Genomic DNA, 24,474 nt, shown 5'->3' with positions numbered 1-24,474 from the left:
TCTTTCCCTGCTCGTATTTTTAGGCCAAAATAAACAACCAATAACATGGAAAACCCGGGAATGCTGCGTAACAACTTAAGCAGCGCTTGTACATTCATTTTACTTTTCCACAAATTGAACAGTTTGACTGGAAGATGGATTGCACGTTTCAGTGGAAAATGTTGGTCTCCGTGGGAGTTGAAGGCTCCTCTGTCTCTTCTTATTGTTCATTCTTACCACAAACTAATGTATTTCTGAAAACCCTACTGTCTTCTATAAACTAGTTTCATTAACAATATGTTATTTTAAGTTTCATATAATATTTTTATAAAGTCTCAGGAGCTGATGATCACACATGTTGTATGTCAAAGTGTACAAATAAATGTCAGGTGAAAAAAGTAGGGGAAGAAAATTATACCAAACATTGACACATTAAACATATTTTCATTTGGTAAATAAAGGCAAAATCAAAACAATTAAAAATCGGACTCCTGTTGATTAAAGCAGAGGCATGCACATTACTGCACACCTATGTCAAACAAGACTAAAACCAAAACAGTCAAAACAGTGATGTTTATTTGAAAAGGCACTAAGTGGCACAAGCTGAGATTTGGCCCAAGTGAAAATTTGTACTTGGTTTATTTAACCTTTCTTCAAACAAAGTAGATTCATAGAGTGTGAATGCCTTTTTCCAGGAACGCCCTGAACTACGCAAGTTACACACACACACACCTGAAAGCTACAAGTGCACTTGGAGCTAAGTTCCTCACTCAAGAGCTCCTGAGCATCAGTAATGATGAAGGAACTGCTTTTTCACATCTCTGTTTCAGACTTGCTCAGCAAAGTCAGCTTCTTTTTCTCAGTTAGAACAAGAATCATTTCATCTGCCTTGTGAAGTCATGCCTATGGAGGGCACATACTGTAATGCTCAACATAGAATACACATGTAATATAAACACTGGTGTTGGGCCTAAATTCTCATGCCACATCTCTGGTAATAGTTTAAGCATGTTGTGACAAAATTGCCTCAGGGGGAAACATAATCCTGCCAAATCAGTCACTGACAGCAGCCACTCTGCACACCACAGTGGGCCTGAGACGACGTCGTGGCAGCATGTCTACTATAACACAAGCCACTGTTTACCATCCATAACTCATGTCCTTCTGCAGCTGGGCTGTGTACAGATGTAGCAACAGAAATCAACAACAGCATGGCTGCACAACCTTCATCTTGCTGGTAAAAAATAAATTTCATTGTTCCTCCACTTATATTTTTTTCTAAACAAATACATTGCAGGTGCTCATCACAGTCATAATATTATATCCTACTGAATTCTGCTGTTGTGACCAAGCTCTGTGTTTAGATCACTGTTCACAGCCACTTTTACACACTGTGTAAATCCCTTCAATATGGCTGCCAGCCATTACTTCACCTGGAAGCACTTTATTCACTTATAGTTTGTAACATCAGAGATAAAATAGTCAGCATTGGCCACCACAGTGCTGGATAAAATCAGGGTGGAAACTCTCTACACTGGCTGCCAGTACATTTTCCCAGCTCCAGAGCTATTATCTGAGACAGGAATTTGAAGTTACTGATTAACAAGGACCCTGTAGGGTGTTACTTAGATAATACAATGTGTTGTTGGAAAAAAAATGGGAGAAATAATGAGAAGAAGATACAAAAGTAGGTCAAATTTGGATAGCTAAACAACTTGATGAAGGTCTGAGAAAGATCAACTGGGTGGAAGTTTTAAAAAAAAGTTTATTTTTTATTGTGAGAGCATTTAAAGTTGCTTGGTATGTTTAGCAGTCTACTGCAACCTAAGAGATTCTGTGGTTGTATACAAAGTTACTCTATATCTTGCTCCTGAGAGGAAAACACACCATTTGGACAAACAACAAATGCTGGGGTTTTTTTTCTGGTAATCACAGTCTCCTTGGTTTCATGTGTCAAAATCTTAAGAGAGAGACTCATTTGTGACAAAGGTCATAAATCAAATTTAAAGCCACAGTGCCCCAAGTCAATGTGCATCATAGCTTGCTGAACCTTGGTGATGCCTCAAAAATAGAAAAAACAAAACACTTCAGAAAAAAATAAGACAGATGAAGTATTCTATGAGCAAAAATATGACAAGAGAATAAGAGATAAGACAGAGAAACTGGGAAACATAACTCCTGCGAGACTGCAAAAATCTTGAGAAATACAAAGAGTAAGTTCAGAAAGAATGAGAGCTACAGTTCCTTTTTTGCTGTTCCTGTACGTTGGCACAGAACTTTGGCAGATAGGCAGACAAGGTCGTCATTACATCTAATTTGCATTTAGATGATAACAAGAGCCGGGACTGAATGGGCTGTTGTTGCAGCAACTTCTCCCGGTATCCAACAGATGTAATTACAAGTAATGCACCTCGTTGCCTTTGACTGATTAGAGTGTTATTTCTTCATTTCATTGGAGAGAAGTTGCTCATAATCTTCAAATGCACCAAATGTGCATGGTTGATTCATCTAAATGCTCATCATTATGTCTGAAGTAACAATATGTGCTGCAGACGTCTGTGGAGAAATCAAACTCCCGTCCCACTGTACCACCCACCTCGAGGAGGACAATAGATCTGGGCAGATATCATTAGAGGGTGACTGACCTTTGGGGGTGTGTGTCCTGAAGGTGAAGCTACAGTATTGTACCACAGTCAGAGATCTGTCTAATTTGCCAAAACACTTGATACTAAGGTTAAGAGTCAGTGGCTACTGAGTACAGCATATCCTGGTTGGCTCAGAGTCTATGAAGTGTATATGCATGATCCTAAAAGGGAGAAGGTCTTCTGCATGTCGGGGGTTCAATGAGACATTGATCAAGTACTAGATATGTGAAAAGAGTGGAGTCATTTCAGGTGTCCAGGATTTCTGCCAGGAAAAGTCTTGTTCATTATCTATATAGATAATGAAATATGGCTGACAGCTGGAACACTGGGCGGCATGAAGACACAGTGGTTAGCATCGTCTCTTCACAGCAAGACGTTTTGAACACCGGTCGACCTGGTGCCTTTCTGTGTGGAGGTGGTGTGTTCTCCCTGTGCCTGTGTAGGTTTTCTCCGGGTACTCCGGCATCGTCCCACAGTCCAAAAAATGGAGAAAAGCAAAGATGACCTGAGTATCTGCTTTCTGTGAAAAAATACTAGAAAGTTGTACTCAGTTGTATTCTGTACAGTTCATGTCTGTTTCAGTGCTTTTTCTGTCATAATGTACATCCACCTTCTTTTCTGACCAAGATTTAGTGGAAAAAAACTCTATAAAATATCATAGCGTCCATTAAAATATACTTGGTCTATATTTCAGAGCACATGTTCTTCAAACTTGTCATAATATATCTGCTAATCCAAATCTTCTGCATCTTTCATACATCTTTAGATAGACAGATCTTTAATATTGCCAAGGCACAATTATGTGAACTAATGAATGTGAGTAAAATGACTGTATAAGACCTACAGGCACAGATGGCTTGTGCAGATTTTGTACATAATACCCACATCGCTACACATAGTTTTACATACAGTGCTGACAGCTCCTCTGCTTTATTTAGATTTATGAGCACATTTGTTCATCTCATCGAGGCACTAGATGGCTTTTTGCCAACTTTGGGTGGTGAATATTGACAAGGTTGTCAAACTTTGATAAATTCAGAGGTTTGGAGGAGTGCAATGTTGAAACACAGTGTCAATGAGATGGAGTGAGAGAGAGAGAGAGAGAGAGAGAGAGATCATCAACGAGGCCAAAACTGAGCAGTGGCAAAAAGGAAAGTGAGGAGTGTGTTTTTCTTCACTGCTGGAGGCAAAAGCTCCGGAAAGACGGAGCCACTGTCTTGACTGAAGACTAAAACAAAGCCCACGACTAAAATCAATGCGTCTGCACAAACCCCTGTAGCTGAAAACAGAACACAACTTGATAGAGGTACCCACTGTAAACTTTGACACTGTGGAGAAAAGAATAAACACAACCCTGCTGAGGATTTAAAAGTCTATCTAGACGCCTGATAATTCTAAGTATTGATGTATGAAAGGTTTTATTTGTTAAGTGTGAGTCTGTGATTCTCTGTCCACAGAGTTGTTTTTTTAAACACAGATATACACTATCTTTAGCACTTAACACAGCCTCCAGACAAAAACTGCAAAAACAAGCCTAATCATATGTAAAAACAGCAGATGTATCAAGACAATATTAAATTTTCACTAAACAGTAACAGCCTTTAAGAAAATATGTAGCAAAGTATAAAGCTAGTACCAATTTATCTACTTCATAATGAACTATAAAAATGCATTAAAGTGAAAAATCTTTAAAAAAAACACGCTAAGCTGTGAAATGTTGTGATGCGGGCGGTTAGTTTTCAATCAAGCAGCAGGGAACCAATTTAAAAACCAAATGAAATATCAGCCCTCTAACTGTCATCACCTATTTAGTTCTTTGTTTTTCTTTACACTAACATGAAATCATGAATAATAAGAACAATTAGTGTACCTTGTTTAAAATATGTAAATGAGTTTTACTAAAGAGTCTACTTCTCTTCTCCTACTCCCCCTGGATGAGTGAAAGTCTGTCACAATGGTGCTATTACTGATAATGGTCCCTTCTGCAGCAAATGTTCTGTCCTTCATCTTCTTTCTTGCCCATTTCTCATCTAACATTTAATGAACATGGACTCAACATGCTGTCAGTTGTCTGACATTGACACCCTGACAAATTAGTACAGTAAACGCACTAGCTGAACTGATCACTTTTCTTTATCATTTATTTAGCCTAGACTTGGGATGTAGGCCTTCAGCTACAAAATGCAGCAAGAGCTGCTTCAGACTAACTTCGGTATGTAAAATCAACAAGCTCTTTTTCTGGACAAATCAGTCAAAGTTTAAGATTCAATCTAGTAACAACCACTGTAACACCCAGTAACACCGATTTGAAAGTGTATTGAGATGCAGAAAATGAATGGGTGCTTTAGAATTATGTTTTCTCAGAAGAAGTAATGGCCCCTGCTGCTACTTTCCTACCTTCTTGTGTGCACCAATGAATCACTTTTGACAGATGTTGCTTCATTAACATATCAGGATGTAAAGTGGTTACGTTGACTTGATTGCCAGCTCTCTTAGGATTGAGCAAACAGCAAAAGTTGCAACTTATGTGCCAAAGCACTTACTGTACAGTAAATGTTCAGTGCGCTTTAAACAAAGTAGGTCTACATACATAAACTTTATTGCTAAGTATTGTCAAAAATACAAGGAATCTGATTCCAGCCCAGTGCCCCCCTGATGTGTACATCAATATAAAAACAGAAAAAACCACAAGTAAAAAAGCAAAGACAAAAATGTGTCGGTCGATCACATCTAAAGGCAAATATCTCCATACCTGTTCTGAGTGCCAGGCAAGTATGGGTGTTCAAAAAGTCTGCCAGCATAAATCTAGCCTTCTCTGCCTGCAGTCCACTACTGTTCTGAGCTCTCCCCAATAGTTTTCTGTCTTTAGTTTGTCTTTGTTGTCAAATTGCAATGAGTCTTACATATGAGGCTAAGGGTGCACACGTGTCTTCACAAATGCATTAACATAGTAAGATTCATATAGTTGTGTAAAGTGTAAAAAGATTACTGTCAATTGGCTGTTAAAAGCTCGCTGGCATTAGGAAGGTGTGAACAGAGGCATTTCAGGGCCTGTTAGACAAGCACTTTGTTTGGAGCATAATGAGGCTCTTAAGCTCCACCCTGGTTTTTATCTGACTTTTATTGAAAGGGGGATTTTCTTCTCTGATAACGCTACATTTTAGTCTCTCTAATTGAATTAGAAATGGACATTTTAATGTTACATCTTACCTAATTTTGCAGAGTTCACCTACTGTAATTCACTTAGATTAATTTTAACCGACATAGGACTAAATTCACCTCCTCAGCTCATTCATAACCAAACCGATAAAATTCCATCTCTGGGTAGACACAGGGGAACACATTCATCTGTGGGAAAGCCCTTGAACTAGATCGTAGAGCCAAACATCCACAAACTTTCACCCACTTTTGGACATTTATTGTGATTCATTAGTTTTTACTTGGCTGAACTTTGCCCAAAAAGAAAATTATCTTGCAATAAGTTCCATCTGGCTCATTGGGGAGGAGGAAGAGTTTGTGAAGATTAAACTTTTCTGTTCTCTCTTTCCCAAATTTGAATAAAAATGATATACTTCAACCTATAAAGCATGAGAGAAATGAGACAGGAGGCCTGCTACAGTATAAACTCAAACCTAAACCATTGGCAGATGTGTTCACAGGTGCTTGTTGGCTAAGTAAGCAAACCTAGCAGAATGTCAATGCTGTATGTGAGAACTAATGCACCACACGGTCTGAACATGCATATATTACATCTCATACCTCAGGGAGATCACATTCCATACTAGTGGATATGGTAATCATAAATCTGAGGATTAGCTTTTTGAGTGTTTCACAGATCTGGATGATCTGAGAAGCTGGCAACAGGCTTCCTGTAAAAAGGTCCCCTCAAAGCCCCTGTCTCAAACATCAGACAAATAAAATCCAATTACTTCATGTGTATAAAACACATCTGTCACAACATTTCTAATCTCTGATGAATGGAGGAACTGGATTTTTTCTTAAATTATATTTTCCTTTTATAATTCAGGGTTTTAAAATTAAAATAGCTCATGTATTTCACAGACATCTGTCACACAATGTTGAAAGTGTGACTAGGTTCAAATACTTAGGTCCTGTCACTGTAGCAATTAATGTAATGTTTTAGGTGTTATTTAAATTTCTGAAATAAGTCCCTGACATCACCTGTGGTGTTCTTGTCTACTTGTTTACTGCTGCCCGAATTGACAGATAAAAGGAAAACAACACCATTCATCTTCCATCTAAACAACATAAGTTAACCCAGTTGACAGCTACTGTATTTGAGTTTAATTAAAATTCCTCAGGATTTAAATACATTGTCGAGTGCACATGCTAACAGCCCTTTGGGAGCTTCTTGGGCTAATCAGAGTGACCGAGAAGTGCGTTACTTTTGCTAATGGGTGAACATGTGATTTCACAGCTCCCAATGCGATTACACTCTTATTAGGGTCAGCCATTCATAAAGACTCATTAGCAGTTTTTCCCATCGTGTGTGGGTGATATCATTTCTATCTCTTTTGGTGTGTGCAGTCTTCTTGCTTTGATTCCAGTGACTCAATTCCTTTGAAACAATCAAAGCCACTGAGTGCTTGCTCCCAAACTTAACCCAGACTTAATAACAAACATCTAACCTAAAGGACAAAAAGGGGAAGAGTCCCTCTTGGCTGATTTGATGTTGCAAATCTTCACATGGTTTCATTTTAACAAACTTTGAGGGATCATGAAATTGCTACTTTGTGGCAAATTATAAAACATACATTTTGGACAGAAAGCTTGTACACATGGGCAAAGAACATCCTAAACAACATACTGTATGATGAAGAGCACAGGAGGTAGGAAAAAGTTGGTAACCCTCAGTCTGATTTTCAGAGAGGTTACAGCAGGTGAATTCACTAATAATTTGTGATCTCTCCTAAATAATAAGAGTGTATATAAGAGCACAGGCCCACGCTAGCACACTAAAGCACCTGGCTTAACAAATAACTAGCGTGGAACTGAAACATCCCAACTCCCCACTCATTGTTCTAGGGGATATAATAGAGCAAGACTCACCCATGAACTGCCCAAATACAAAAAGCACGTCAGTTGCCCCACCCGGAGCAAAAACACATTAGACCACAAAAGGTGCCTTTCACCTGTCCCCCATTCAGCCCTTGATCACTGCATGAGCCATGTTCTCACCCTATAGGCAGAAACTTAAAGCTGTCATCTGGTCCATATAGCTCTGGTCAAAACACTGAAGAGATGGACTGAGCAGGCAAAGTCAAAGCTGTGTATTTGAGGCTGCGTCTACAGGCCTGCATGTGTGTGCCCACCAAGAACTTCTGCACAGTAAGATTCAACGAGTTTTGTTGAGGCAAAGAGGAGGCCTACAGAAGTGGGGACAGGATCTTGTACAGGCAGGCCAGGAACATAGTGACAAGGGAGATCAGAGTAGCAGCTGGCTCCCATCTTCACACTTACAGTATCTTCAACAAATCACTGGAATTGTCTGAATTTCCCTCCTGCTACATTCCATCATCCTCTTGGTCCCCAAGAAACCTTCCTTTCTTTGAGTCATATTAAGGGCGTGGTACTGGATCCAGCACAGATACAGTAAATCTCTGTTAGTTGTTTAGTTTGCTGGATTTATTAATGTTGAATGATGTCACTGTGCTGCTGCAAAAATTCCCATGTCACAGTAACTATGTACACACATTACTTGATATTTTGCTATAATATTTTTTGTGGTTTCAGTAGTGTATGTTCAGATAAACTGAAGTCTTATGGCATGATTTGTTTGAGAGGACATAAATGCCATCACCAGTTACATGATTGTTAGCATTTCTGAGAGAAATCCAGTTAAAATTTTTACAGATCAACAAAGGATATACATATGGATAAAAATACAACAGAACTGAAAGTACTTACAGAAACAAAAGTAAGAAGCTCAAATTGTATGACTCATCTAAACGACCTTCGCACTTCAGATGGCCACACATGAAAACACATATGGAGCCCCATCATCTGCTCTCACAGACTCCTCCAAACAAACCACAGACACGCTCAGTTCAATCCAGCCAGACAAAAGCAGACCCAATGACAGACTTTGATGCCAATAAAGGATCTCCTGATGATGCAAAAGCATCTGTCCTGGTGGTATGAAGGTTATAGAGGAGGTTTTATGAATGCAGGGATGCCAGTTTGAATTCTCACATGAGCTGGGGGTTTAGCAATGCTGTTCTCCCTCTGGAAGGGTCCAGTGTGGTACGCTTCAGCAATCAGCAGGTAGCTCGCCAGTGTCTGTGCCTGATGAAATGAATGTGAAGCTAAGTGATGAACAATTTTTTATCTCTGACAGTCTCCTCATACTCTACACCTGCCAGAAGCATGCATGGTTCTGCCACAGGAAAAACAAACCTATAAATCCGCACCACATCCCTGAATCATCGTACCAGTGGTGTACGAAGTATTCAGATTGTTTAATTAAGTGAAAGTAGCAATGCCGCAATGTCAAAATACTGTCACAAGTAAAAGGTCTGTATTCAAAATGTTACTTAAGTACCAAAATATAAGTATACAAATATACATCAAGTATCAAAAGTAAAAGTACTCATTCTGCAGAATAACTCAGTTAATATTAATATATAAATATTTTATTACTGGATAATAATTATTGATGTATTTTTTGTACATCACATTTGATGTTGCAGCTGCTAAAAGTAGAGCCAATTTGAACTCTTATATGCTTATATTATGCAGCACTGCTGAGTAGCTGCATGTCATAAGTGTACACATGCAATCAAACACAACCTTGCATGCACAACAGCACAGCCTGGTGTAACTGATGAGTTTGCTATTTTTATACAGCGTTTGTCCTTTAGGCCTGGCTTTGCCGTGGTTTTGGATTACAGAGAAGAAGGCTCTTTCATAAAACATTTATAAGCTGCAGGGCACTCTGCTGCAAAAGGGACAGGCCATCCAACTCAGGCTGTGGAAGAAACCGCTTCCCCAAAAAAGCAAACCAAACAAATGGAACAAAAAGTTATTTTTCAGATGGCTACTGTAAAAGGAGTCTTTGTGTAGTCAAAAACATGCTCCAACCAACACTTGACTAAGTGCAGCAAAGCACAGGACAAATGGAAAGAAAGAGTCAAAGAGAAAGTACGCAATGTACCAAGTGGGAGGAGGGGATTTTCTGGTGAGCAGCAAAGATGTATTTTAGGGAAAAGAGGCTTCTGCTTTGTTATTTTCACCAGAAGGCCTCGGCGTAGCGTCAGGGCGTTGGTCTTGTTTCCAGTAGCGTCACTTTTTGTGTAACAGCAGCTTCATGAGACCTTAATAATGTGTTTTATTTTTAACGGCTTCACTTATCTGATGTGGCTAACTGGAAAGGTCGTACTCAATGAGAAGCTGTAGTTCATCTAAGGCATACGCAAACTACAGTGTGGATTAAATTAAACAGACACATAAGACAGAGGAGACATGTGCCGTACAGTTTATCCACAGAGAATCGTCTGTTTTAGCTGCAGTGCTGAATAACTGCTAATGGACACTGATGCTGCTGACTGTCGCCATGTGACTATAGAAAACCCAGTTGAAGCATTTTAGCCATTGCAGAAAAATTGTATAGGTGAAACCTGAAGGCCTTGGTGCTCTGAGCACTTAAAAAGATGTGCTCTCAGAGCTGTCAGAAACACACAATAAGACATCTTTTCCACTGAGATTGCTGAGTCAAGTAGCCTACTGTGAGGAAAGGCTCCTGGTGAACAAGTGCAGGCCATAAAGAACCATTTCAAAACAAATATCAGTGACTTTGTTATGCAGTGCACTCAGATGGTTCACTTTTCTTCAACATTAAGTTAAGTTAGTCCATTAACTCCCTATGTTTGATATGTCTCATACATTTAGTTTTTTAAGGCTGCAGGCAACATGCACTGATTCCTGATAATCTTGCCAAAGTCATTCAGTACCATCTGGCTGGCGTTCAGTTGTTATATGAATGCACTTGATTCAGAAAGAATAACGCTCATGGAAATAAACACATCCAGTACAAAATGCGTGAATGATGCATTTTCATAACTGTACTGTGTGACTTGAGTAATGCTGTGGAGAAACAGTAGTCCATTTGTTGTTGGATGTCTTGGTTCTGGAGGATGCAGTGTTCATACTATGCCCCCATGAAGCAACATGATGTGATCACTGCTTTGACGCATGTCACTACATCTGTTTTTGCTATTGTGTATATCACAATAAAAATGGCAAAAAACATATTGATCTCATACAAACAGCTTGTGATCTTTCATCAACCATTTGTATCTATGTTCTGGCACAACTGTGTAAGAATGTGCAGCTGTACCATATCTGTGCACACAAAAATCTATTCATAAGTTTGTTTCACATGTTCATTCATTCATTACCGCTTAATCACTGAAAGGGGTCACGGGAGGGGCCGGATCCAATCCCGGCCGGCAATCGGGTGAAGGCGGGGTACACCCTGGACAGGTCGCCAATCCATCGCAGGGCTAACACATAGACGAACAACCACACGCACTTCTATGGGCAATTTTAGAGACACCAATCAACCTAAGCTGCATGTCTTTGGACTGTGGGAGGAAGCCGGAGTACCCGGAGAGAAGCCACATGAGCATGGGGAGAACATGCACACAGAAAGGTCCCGGGTGGGGCCCAAACCCAGAACCTTCTCGCTGTGAGGCAATGGTGCTAACCACTGCACCACCATGCTGCCTGTTTCATATGTTAGTTATGCAAAAACATCTGGGACATGGACAGAAATAGTTTCAGGTTGGATGAAGCCATACACCCTGGGGGTTAGTAAGAGAAACTAAAGCGTAGTGAAAAAGTCACGAGCCAAAACAAGAGGTAGCTATTATAATAAAGCCTTTCTCTGCTTCTTTTAATTGAAAAACTGCATTCAAACCATATAAGCTATCAGTTCCGTCTTTGTTACCTGATCTTAATTTCAGCATGAATGACATATATCTATATTACTACTACTACAAAATGAAAAAAGATGAAATTCATAATTCTACATAGAAAATTCTTTCTTAGCAGTTGAGGAGGAGATGGCAATGAGCTGGCACCGGATTGCGTGGCAGGGCAGGGCTGTTCCTGCTGGATGTGGTGATTAAATGTCCAGCTCTGCTTCAGTACAGTACCATAGTATCCTTCTCACACAATGTGTATTCACTGAAATCATTCCATGTACCCATACAAGACTGTGGCACTCCTGAGGCTCACTAGTTCATCTACAGTATATTACACTCAACACTGTGATACGGCCCTTCTTGTTTCTAAACAATATATTTTGCAGCTCAAGACTGGCAGAAAGGAAGTATATTATATCTGTAACACAGGGCACCTGTTCACATTTAATGCTTCATTCATAAATCAGCCTTTTACAGTTCATATTATCCAATTGTTTCGGGGCCACTAACTTGGTTTCCCAATGACCTCACTCTGGAGCAATGTGATTCAGGAGCCAGGAGTGAGTTCGGATGACGACCACCCATCAATAGGGCACTTAAAAGAGGCCTGAGGATGTCTGTTCTGGCCAAGGTAAAGCCATTATTGTCTGTGAAAGAATCACACGTCTGATAGTAAGACTTCACATAACCCACCACATGGAACTGGACTGTCATGCTTCAGAAAATAGCCACCTGAGAATTTGGGGGTGCGTTAGATCAGTATGTCAAGGCTCAAATGGAATATTTGACAACACCCTGAGTGATGTTGGTGATAAAACATGACTAAAAATCTAAAGCCCTGCTCACAAATAGCATACTCTGTGGTCAACTGACTGCATTCACAGTCTAACCGGGTTACTAATGGAGTGAAAAGAAAAGACAAGGTGACATTAAAATTATAAATGTTTATCCCACTAAAAAGATGCATGTGGTCAGTAAAGGCCAGGAGCGTAAATGAAAACATTACTTCTCATTATCTGGGGAAAGATATAATAAAATTTTACATAAACTCATTAGTTTCTGTGAAATTTTCTGTAGTGGGCAAAAGTGTAGAATTTTCATTGTAGGCACCAGTAAACAACAAGTTATGGAGTCCATAGGAGCTGTTCTCTTCTGAGTATCCAGACAAAGATTTATGGTGGTTCGATGTCCTGTGCTAATGGCTTGACCTCATCCAATGTATATATTTTTAACCTCTCTGAGGGGGCAGAAGCATAAGTATTTGATATTTGAAATTCTTTACAATCTCATTTTAGCTTTAGCTGAAATTCAGAATGTACATTTGCACAGAACAAGGGCTGTGGTTTTCATTCCACATCTTTTACTGTACACAGGACTCATGTTATTTTCTCCAGTACTGCCAGGAAAAATTACATTGACACATAACTTTCTGAATGTGCTAATTGTTTAACACCTAGATTTGAAAACATGCCAGCTGTATATGCCAGTGCCAACGCCAGTGCACATCTTCAGCTACGCCAAGCTCCTAATCACACAGATGCTTCTGTGCAGCTGCTTTACATTTCACTCTAACTTGAAGGCACTGCAGATTTAATTCCCTGCATCAGCTTCACTACAGCATCACCTCAGCCTAATGCCAGGCTCAGGAATGCTGACCTTTAGCATCAGAATCAGAATCAGCTTTACTGGCCAGGTGTGTTGTACGCACGAGGAATTTGACTCTGGTACGGTGGCTCCTATGCACAAAGACAGATGCCAGGTAATGACCGAACATTCCTTGGCAGTAATGAACTATTTCAGTTTTCCAGAGACTATCAAATTGTGTTTTTATTACAGTGTGGACTGGATTTTACCTTTCAGCGCAGTGCTCTGGGTGTCATGTTGAACACAACCTTTACTGCAGCGCTACCTGGAGGCGAGTGTTCCCAGTCAAACATCGCAGTGACATTTTTGGGGAAAGAGAGCTCAGCAGAGTGTTTCTCATTAGAGGAGATGACATGATTTCAACAATGCCACAGTGTGTTGAACAAGCACGTACACAATTTTGTTGTAGGCTGTAAGCACAAGTGTTAACTTGAAGTGGGTCTGATTGTGTTTGGATTGGGCAGCCACTGATAAGGAGGTTCATGATTAGGCCTAATCAATGATCCATTATTTGGGCTTATTCTTGATTATATGAGCAATTTCAGCCATTGTTTTCAAATGTATTAATTTTACTGAAATGTTTATTTCATTTCAATTGGCAACATTAACTGCAGTCTCTGGTACTTGTCATGTAAATGCACCATACAAACAGACATACTACACATACAGTCTAGTCTTTAAAGCAATACAACAGTTGTCTCTGTCTTTGACAACCATGTTAAATTGTATCTGGAAATGAAATCCATGATTTGGCAACACAGTGAACCTAGTTTATTCCACTTTCATTTGCCAAGAAAATATTTGTGCTCACAAGTAACTTCATGTTGGATGACACTATAATCTCTCTGCAACAACAGCTGCTGAGAAAGTTGGTGCTGACTTCCATCAGAATACACAATATGACAAATTACTGAAGGCAAATTTTACTTCTGCGGAGACAGGATTTCATATTTCTCTAACTATGATTGATTGTATCAAACTCTGAACTATCAGTTCTCTGAACCCAGTGCCCCTCAACAAACTGACATGCTATCTGGTCTGATAATATCTGGTTGCAAAGTGGAAGACATCTATTTTGTTTAGAGAAAGTTTGTTGAGTTTGTAAAACCGGTTTTTAGATGAGAATGAAATCTGATCACCAAGAGATATTCCTATTTTAAACCACACTTTCCAGGGAGCAGATACTTGTGTGGTATTATAAACTGCTCTCATTCACTTTCTGCTAAAGTGAAGTACAAGCCTGTGTGAGTAAAACTTCAGACACACCCTCCTTAAACTGGCTTCTCCATCCAGGATGTTTCAACTGTTCCATAACTTCAACTCATTAAAAGTGTCTCTGCCCCTTCACTTATACATCTGGTCCACATGGCTGTTGGGCTGGAATACCTGAACAGGTCATAGTTGTCTCAGCACTCGTTTAAAAGAAAGGTTTCTTGTTGTGACAGCATTTCTATGGTGTTTAAACTTTCTGTCCTTTCCACTTTGGAGTGTAAGGTGATTTTGACAGCATAGCAATTAAGATGAGCAAATCTTAACTCAACTCAGCAATGTTTAAAACATCTAGGGTGCCTCCTCTGTGCTCACTCATACAAAGGATTTGTCCTAAAGAAAGGCTTGGGAATGTATATTTGGCTGTACTCACAAAGGGACATGAGCTCCAGGGTCATGCATGGTCAGTTTCACTGTTCCATATCACATTCCCCAGGGGCCTATTCCCTTAGCCTGGGCTGGCAGAGTCTGGTACATCAGATTACATAGTTGGCCACATAAATACTGGTTGTCCTTGGTGCACACTTATCTCTCCTGTCATCTGCATTTTGTTTGCTTTGGCTGATGATTTGTCGACTTCACTGCATTCAGCTGCTATTATCAACTGCACAGACATTAAAACTTTTTCATTTCTCATTCCTCACAATCTTTGTTCTTTTCAAAACGAATTGTTTTAACTAAGATGTTTAGTTTATTAGTTTGTCTATTCGTTTTAAGCTGGTTCTCCTGGAATTTCATGAAATGTGAATAATGTTTGCAAGGCACAAAATATGATTTTTTTTTTTTTACAAGTAGAGGTTTGATGGTGAAGATAAAGAAACTGGGTTTGTTATGATGAGAGTGGCAAACTGATGTTTTACATATGTTTAAGAAAAGAAAGCAGCACACACAACTCTGATACAGTCTCTCTATTGTAAATCTGTGACCAAACAGTATGAGGATAAAGGAGTAGCTGTCTAACCGACACATACAATATAATACAACTGCAGTTTCAAATCAAATGTTGAGTCCATGGAGAGGTTATTCAGGGCCAAGAAAGGCTAAAAACATCAAAATGTCCATCTTCTAAGAGCCAGCAAAACTAAAAATCATAAACAAGAAAAATGTATTTAAGCAAAAGGTGTATAAAAGAATACATATTTAAGGAAATCTAATTAGTGAAGGAGGAGCTATTTTCACACAATTCTCTCCCCAAACCAAGTTTCCACTCACTTCACAGTATTTTATGAAATCATATTGAACTTTTCTGCATCTATTTGCCTGAAGTGTGTGAAAAATTTGACATGATTGCACAAGGATCTTGGATGTCTGGCTAATTGTTTTTTGTTTTCTACTACTGATCTACAGATGGTCAAAATTTCCTGGGACACATCATTTCCTCTGGTTATTTTAGTCCTTCGTAGCCAGTGGGATGACGACATTTACTCCAGCCTCTTAACAGTGGGATCTATGTGAACCACAGCACATACAGAATACACACCCTCACACACACAGAGTATCCCCACCCTGGATCCCCTTTCCATACTTCATCAGCCCCATGTGAGGCAACATGTTGATGGTTCTGCCATCCAGCTATATTTATTTGGTGCAGGCTATTCCAGACAGTCACCTGGCAGATTCCAGGCCTGGTGCTATCCCTAGCCCCCGTCTGAACCCACCCTGTAATGAGGGCTCTGGCTTCAAATTACTCAGAACACTTCAAGGTCCCTTGGTGGTGCTGATGAAGATTTTCAACCGGATGGGAGCTGGCGCTGATCTGCCTTCATGTCAGCATGCTGTGAAAAGTGGCTCTTCTAGCTGCAGCCTCCCGCTGCCATGTTGGATAATGATAGAACAGGAGACTAACTATTTGGTGGAGAAAGGGAAAGTTCATGTTCATTTTATGAAACTGTCCTCACAGAAAATAAAGAAAATTAAGCTACAGTCTCAGTGAAATTATCCATTAGGTGTAAAGTCCTTGCCAGAATCTCTGAACTTTGTCAAGACTTTGTTGTAAATCATGAAATAAGCAGAAATATTTTATTTCTCCCAGGACATTCATCGCCACTCCTTGCAGCTATAGTTCAATCCCGTCAACTTGGAGGAGTGGCTCATAACATCTTGGATGAAAACTAAGTAGAAGTGTAAAAACTGTTAGTATGAAGTCTGATGTCTCATGATTAATCACTACAACCTTGTGCTTATGAGTCACACACCCTTTAGGCTGGAGGGAGTCCCTCACACTCACAGTGGATTGCTCTATATTTAAAATAGTGACTCACATTCATGTGCAAGCTGCTATCCCTGCTGGACTTACAAAAATAGCAGACTTTAGTCTCTAAGAAATAGCGTTATGTAAAACAAAAGACATGAAATGCACTATACAACACATAGTAATTAAAGATGTTTTTCAGTTCTGTTCTTTATTCATTTGATGTATGAGTTACTATTGTGTGTGGCTTATGGTACTTGCTAAAGAGATCCAGGTTCCCAGCGCTAGGAGGATTGCTACAAGAACTTAAAACACATTTGATAACAAATTGGCCTCTCCATCACCAATTCAGCAAGTACTTTCGATCTAATGCTGAGCAATCTTCAAAGATTGGCTACTTGCTGCACAGCTGCATTCTTTAAAGTTTTTGTTGTCTATATTAGGTAAGAGAAGCAGAGGCACAATTTGATTAAAGCCACCAGCACTGGCTCACGCCTAACTGACTGAGCAGACTCCAGATGTTGGAGTGGGAAACTGCAGGCTTTTCCTAACACGTCTCACATGAAGCAACCCAACAGTGGAAACATTTCTCAAGATTCACATTGCTTTTCCAGTGCCTTTGCAGCCTTTCTTTCTTTTGTTTTAACCTCACTGGCCACATCAGTCTGCTTCCACTGCTCAGGGCATGTGAGTTACATGTGATGCACACTGTTCAATAAAAGCACTGTTCATAAATCAGATTTATGAATATTATCAGATAATATTCACAATAAGGAAGGGAAGATCCTGAGAGCTGATCTTACAGGGTAAACTGACTGTAATTCCCTAAAAGCCCCTTGGGGTAAGAATACATTTTGTTTTTCCTTTTACCTATTCATTCATTTTCAATGGTTAAGAGAAATGGTGGCAGCCAGAATAGAACAGATTCCTCTTTACTCAGCCAAAAAATGATAAAACAGATTATTTTCTTAAATAAATAAATCTAAAAAAGGGAAAAGCCCATAGAGGGCACTCATATCGAGACATCTGGTCATGCATAATTCCTGCTTATTGAAAACTTGGCAGTTCTGTGATGATGAGAATTTTCTCTGGAGTTTTCATTTTGGGCACTAAACTCCACAACAGCTCTTATCAAAAATAAACATGCAGAGTTCAGTTGCTGCAGTGAGGGAAAAATATAAGCCCATCTTTCTCAGGGTCATAACACACACTTTGATTTTAAATATTCCAGTTCAGGTCTTGGCCTCTTGGTGGTCGACCTGCATAACACTATAGCAGGACACTGAGGTACATTGTATATATCTTTTTAATAGTATGCTGTCCCAAGAACTTTTTCTCATGCTGGTGGTATGGCTCCATCTGTGACTGACACTGTCGGTCTATCTGTCACTTTTGACCTGACTGAAACAGTTGTGGTATGGATAACCATAAAACTTTTCATGGTTCCCAGAGGTTAAATTCTACTGACTAGTGACTCCTCTACTGCTGTCACTTAGGGTCAAATATGCCATGCCCACTACTTTGGACTATTTCTTTATGACCTAATACCTACAAAACTAATGACATCATCCTTCAACAAGTTTTTTTGTTTTGATTTTTTACAGTGCAGTCCTCTGCTGTAAATGTTGACAATTTTCTTCTTTCACCCATGCAGCTCTAACCCCACACTGCTGCTGTAGGTAGCACGATGTCCTTAGAACTACCTAAAATTGCATGCATGTAAATTGCAAGGTAGTCACAGGTGAAAATCTCAAACTGCCACTTACAGATTTGACATCTGGGCATAGACCAACTGCTACTAAACCCCCTTCCACCGACTTATCTGATTGACGTGGAAGGAGTTAAAACAACAAGGGAGCACACTATGAGATGGCGTTTAACCTTCCACCTTGGGACAGAATATGGGCCTGTGTTTATGTACAGAAAAATATTCTGTGTGCACACCCAGGGTTAAATGAGATCTGTGTGTGGGCTGTCTGCCTGTTCTAAGCAGATCATGGCCCTAAAATATAATCCAAGCAGCCTGCCATTCACAGCCAGCAACCTCAAAGTGAGCAATGTGGGAAAGATCATGTGCCAGGGAAGGCTAGTCCTTGAGGCAACAGACGTGTCTTTTTCAGTGTTCTTGCATCACAATGGGAATAAAGTGAGGTATGATATGTGCTTTTGAAGTCACAGAGCACTCTGGAGGAAGGCTGAAACTCTCCTTGTTCATCTGGTACATCTGCAGCTCTGTGAAGGACAACTCTGATTGCTTCATTATGTGTCTTCTGTTTTAAATGATACTGTCATTCTGATGTCTTACAACTTGGGTCTTTTTTGTTTATTTCTTTGTTTTTGTAGCTGTGGATTTTATTCCTGTCAGTAATTGTAATGTTACATGAGATGTCACCCTGTCAGGTTTTTTTGTAGGGATGTCATTGCATTTCAAGATTAGTACAGTGTCATTATAAATGATGGAAATGGTGGACAAAATAAGACCCCACAATGAGTTTAAATATCATTTAACTCTAGCCACACTTCAGTGAAATAAAAGACACTCTTTTACATTTTATATTTTTGATTTTTAGATGACAAGCATATCTGACTAAAGCAGCTCACTGTCAATGAACAGCGTTAACCATGGTCTTGTTCTAGAACAACTTGACATGGGTTTTTGCTGTTAGAATTAAACCTATACAATTTTCTTTATGGGGAAAGTGCTGTAATTATTGAGCAGACATGCTGCCCACCCTGTTGCTGCAGGTCAGATATAAAATTCTAACTGTAGTAACAAGATGAAGCAATCGAAAGGAAAGTAGGATGAGGTAGGATGCCTCCACAGCCAACTTTAAACTCCTGCAATGATGTTTGCCTCAGGCCAGAATTCTAAAAAACAGTTAATAAACCATGACTCACTGAAACTTTCTCTCTGAAAGTGTCAGGATAAAACATCAGGCAGGCTGTAGTGAGGGAGGATGTATCATATTAGAAATGTTATCAATATTGATCATATGTCATGCTCAGAGATGTTATGAGGGCCTCATTTTTATGCAGCCTAAAGGAACGAGCTTGTCAATTAGCAGAATGTCTTCCACAGTACAAGAATGAGTCACGTACAGCACTCAAATTTAGGAAGAATGCACTTGTTCTACAGCAGAAAACCCTCCAACTGTGTTTCTGTTTTATAAATGACATTTTAAGATAAAAAAGTAATTTGCAAATTCCATTTGTGTACATTTTGTAGAAGTCGATTACAACAGTCATCCTTGCTGATGTAATAGTTTGTCATCCTGTTCCTTTTCAATAAGAGAATTTGTATTACTGCATTTTGGTACAAATAACTATTTATTTTTTGTAGAAACATTTGTGTTGGGAATACATACTTGAGTGAGCATATAAAACCCACTCCAAAGACATATCTCACAAAGTTTAGGGAACCGTTTATGTTTTGGACATTCAGGCCTTCAGTCACATGTGGAGGAATTTCAATGGAAAAAGAACAGCCAGTGAGCAGACTGTGCATTTTACCCTGCATTTATAAACACTGATTTTCTTGTTTGGATTTACTCCAAATGTCCAATTTCTTCTCTGTTCTAGCACTGCCTTGTGTTTAAACTAGGAGGTGAGGGGAGGTTCACAAAGCATGTCTGTAGGACCTGTGCAACCAGCAGAACATTAATCTCATCAATTTCCCAATGCAAATATTGGACTTATTAATCTTCTGTGCAGACACTTGTAGTCACACCATTTTCTCTGCCAATTCTCAAGGAACACGCAGACCCTCAGTATAAAACACTTCACAAAGCCTAGGCAGATTTCATGTTTATTTTTTCCTGTTACCATAGTGACATTATACTCTTGGGGAGATAGCAGGCTCATATGCCATCGTAGGATGCAAATCCCCTTGTTAAGCTTTGCAAATGAAAATGTAAACACATTCTGGAACAAGACATCTCTATAACACTGATAAACATGTATAAGACAATACTTGCAGTAGATGTTGTTCTCTTATTATGTTATTTGGGCAGTGTAAAACTTCCATCCAAAACGGGGTATGTGGTAATATAACTAATACTCTTAGAATGTTTTCTGTTTCACGCCATACATATTGGTAGTATCTTACACAGTGCATCATTAACTCTGCCAGTAGAGCTGGGAGGGAGTTTTGTTTTCATTCCGTTTCATCTGTTTGTCTGTCTGTTCATCTGTCTCGTCATATTCTTATTTTAGTAAATGCCAAAATGTTATAAATGGATTATGACAAAATAAAAAACCAGCAAACAAAGGACTTTTTAGAAAGGTTCATGATGGAGCAAGAAAAAAGTTTTCATACTGTTTGGTCAACAGAGGGGGGTGACAGTGCTTGGACACATAACTTCAGAACAGTTTTAAAGACTTTGTGTGCCTATCAACAAACACACAAATGGAAAACAGTCTCTATTGCCAGGCCAACCAAACAACATGCTTGCAATGGAGAACATTTTATGGTTTAGAAGTAAATGCTATGCCAGCATTTCCAAACCTTGGTTAAAGGGCAGCTTTAATGGCCACTGAGGAGATAGAAAGCTGCAGACTTTGAACAGGGACATGTCATGTCCAATTTCAAATAAAGCTGAGATAAAGTAAGCATCCCTTGATTTAAGAAAAAAGTAAGGGTCATTTGGCTGCCAAATAGAGAACTCTGCTGGTAATTTCCTTTCAGTGTGGCTCACTCACATCTGTATTGAAATGATATTCACTGATAAACAGGATTTAAATAGGTTAGCGGACATAAAGTAAGCTTGGGTGGGGGAAGGATGGTGTTATCAGTCACAGGTGCAATAATGAGTGAAGGGCTGTGACATCACCAAAGGCTAAACCGGCTGCTCTTCAAGCATGAAAGCTACAATATATTGACCATGAAACACTTCATCTCAAATCCTAGCATTCTTATATTTTCTTCATGAATTTAAAGCATAAAGAAAATTATAGAATTGATTTGGTGCACTATTGCATCATAATTGGTCCTGTGGCTGCTATATTGTATGGGGGTGGCTGAAACACAGTGGTGAAAGACTGTGGTAAAGTGGTAGATTGCACCACTGAAGAAAGCTCATGGAAAATGTTGTTATAGGGGATCGCTTGCTGTGCTGCATTCATGATTTGATTCAAAACACTTCAGCTGTACAAGAAGTTCCTGACAGTAGCAATATTAAGTAAGAGTGGGTACAAGTAGACAACTGCAGCAACTGGGGAAAGTCTGCATGGTGCTTCTTTAAAAAAAAAAAAAAAAAAAGATGGTGCCATTGCCTTGTTGATGCCAATTCAGGAACGCCCAGGCATCTGGACATCATATGGCACAGCATGGGCTGTGATATTTGAAGATGTACACACAGAGATAAAAAATGAAACCCTCTGTAAATCTTCTTTGTAGCTGATAGAGTATCCCTGACAGCTTGTGGCAGTCATTTTGTAGAGCGGGGGGGCAAAATCTAATCAGCTAGTTGGTTCATCTGCCCAGCATTAGCATTTAGTTCTCCAGGGTCAGTGTGAATACTGTTCACACTGAGGCAGCAAGGATTGTGTCAACACATAATTAGATGATGAGAAATTGTTCCTCTGTTGCTGTTTTTTTTTTATTCTGCAGTCACTTTGATTATTGATGGTTTTGTTTTAGATATGTAGAAAATTACTTCTACAGCACCATTTGTGCATCTCCATCTGAATATATATCTGCATAAAGATACTGGACACAATTATGCAAAAAGTTTCCATCAAATTCAGCATGACCACAGGCAGACAGCAGTCACTACTCAGCGTGCAGTTTGTGTTGTTTATCTATAAATGAGCAAACATGAAGGGTAGATGACTTTTTTCATGCTTGTGGTGAACAGATCACAGTGCAGAAGAACTGAATCTGGCTCTCCAACTGAGCTTTGATTATGTCCCACTAAAACAAAGCCCTCCTCCGTTCAAATCAAGAGCCACTTTTTCACTTTAGCTGCCAGAGAGACACTTATGGAGAGGTTTGCTCAGACTTAATTGGAGTGGAATCTGCAGTGTGAGTTTAAAGATCTGACAGCCGGCAGAAGACAATGAGCTCAGCAGCTGCTCTAAGTCTAAGGCTGATCGTGGCAACTTGCCATATGTACAATTTTGTGCTAAGGTGAGTTAGTTAAGCCATTTGAAAACATTGTTTCCCTTGAGCATACCAGATTTGCATCACCACTGTTTCAACACTGTACATCCCACACAAACTGTAATTTCACAAAGAAGGAATAAGAAGAACTACTGCATGGTGTCATAGTGAGAAAGGTACATCTGTAGCTGACTTTGCTCGTGCTCTATAGGGTCATTGTATGAGCCTTGGCCTTTCAGCATCACCCTCCCGAACCCACACACAGCCTCTCTCACTCACTTACTAACCCCCCACCCCCACTTTCATCTCTCCTCTCTGGGTGGAGAAGGAGCTGGTCAGCCTGCCACCATGCACTTCCCCCTGAAAGAGCCATTCATTGCTGCCGGCAAAGGGACCTCAGCTCACCTCCTAACCGCAGAGGGCTTCAACGTCACTACCTCCTACCTTTTGGCAACACACTTTCAATGCATACATTCTCCAGGCAAATGCACTCACACACTCAGCCAGGCAGAGATCCAAAGGCAAAGAGGAAAAAAAAAATGCATTAGATGCGAAACTGACAGATGTTGTCTTAGACCTTGGACCAGGGTCAGACCCTTGGCACATCTTTTCCCTCTTGTATTTGAATTTCATCCAAGCAAAAGAAGATTTCACCGCTGAGCTATGAATGGCACAAGGACTGTGAGAGTGAACAGCAAAAAAGTTAAGGAAAAAAATACTTGGTATGTAGTTTACTTATAACCTTTGTGTACAATGCTCTACTGCTGCAGGTCAGAGTTAGTCTTTCAGTTTCAGTTTGAGGCATTAATTCATCATTTTGTCATGCTTTGATTAATATGTAGTGAAGGGGAATCAGAAGAGAGGAACAGGACACTTAAAGAGTGATTTGCAGTGGCACTTACCTCCATGACAGTGGTTGGGGAAGCAGAGCAGCAGGGCCAGACAGGCACCGACCAGGACCAAATGCAGGGCTCTCATATTTTCATGCAGAAAGTTAAGTCCTCCACTCTCACGTTAAAGACTCTCCATTCAGAAGGGACTGAATGAGTTTCCAGTTTTGGGACCTGCTACAGGATACTCCTCTATGTGAAGGGGCAGGGCCGGGGGGGGACCACAAGAGGGACGGCCTTTTTTTCCAACCCCCCCCCCCCCCCCCCAGCAGCACACTCTGTCCCTCTCTTACACACACACACACACACACACACACACACACATATACTGGAGTTTCCATCACTTCAGGAGATATTTACCCTAACCCAACCTAACATTAACCAGAACCATTACTTGCCTAACCCTAACATTAAGGAATTAAGTCAGTCATTTTCTTTATTAGTAGTATTTGTATTTTCAGCAAACCCCATTTAGAGACTAAAATCAACAATAAATTGCCTCTACTTACGGTACTTCTGTCAGTGATCCAGCCTGGATTAGCTTCTTCTGTTGTTCAAAAACAATTAAAAACATACCAGTGTAACACACCGCTGCACTGGGTGACATGTTTCGTCATTATACAACACAAGACCTGCATATTTGATAAAAATGTTGCTCCAAAAGCTCCAAATAGCCAGTTTCTTAGATTCTGAAGAAGGCAAGAGTCAACTGCCGTGCATGAGAGCTCCATGTGAGCTCTCTGCTTTGCTGTCACTCTGAAATTTAAAGATTTTTGTTTTGGAGACTTGCTTTTAAACTCCATGAGGACAA

At 39.8% G+C, this 24,474-nt stretch overlaps 1 protein-coding gene across 1 annotated transcript in view; it reads right to left on the bottom strand.

Moving 5' to 3' along the window:
- Positions 1–23,825, bottom strand: part of cspg4 (chondroitin sulfate proteoglycan 4) — a 58,416-nt gene extending 34,591 nt beyond the window's left edge. Inside the window, exon 1 of the mRNA XM_020624295.1 lies at positions 23,676–23,825. Within this exon, the coding sequence (XP_020479951.1) occupies positions 23,676–23,751 (76 nt within the window). The 5' untranslated portion in view covers positions 23,752–23,825. The remainder of the gene's footprint in view (positions 1–23,675) is intronic.
- Positions 23,826–24,474: the final 649 nt, after the last annotated feature.

The sequence above is a fragment of the Monopterus albus genome, unplaced genomic scaffold, assembly GCF_001952655.1.
Source record: "Monopterus albus unplaced genomic scaffold, M_albus_1.0 scaffold7.1, whole genome shotgun sequence".
Taxonomy (NCBI): Eukaryota; Metazoa; Chordata; class Actinopteri; order Synbranchiformes; family Synbranchidae; genus Monopterus; species Monopterus albus.
The sequence above is the reverse complement of the archived record's forward strand: the minus strand, read 5'-3'. Positions and strand labels throughout refer to the sequence as shown.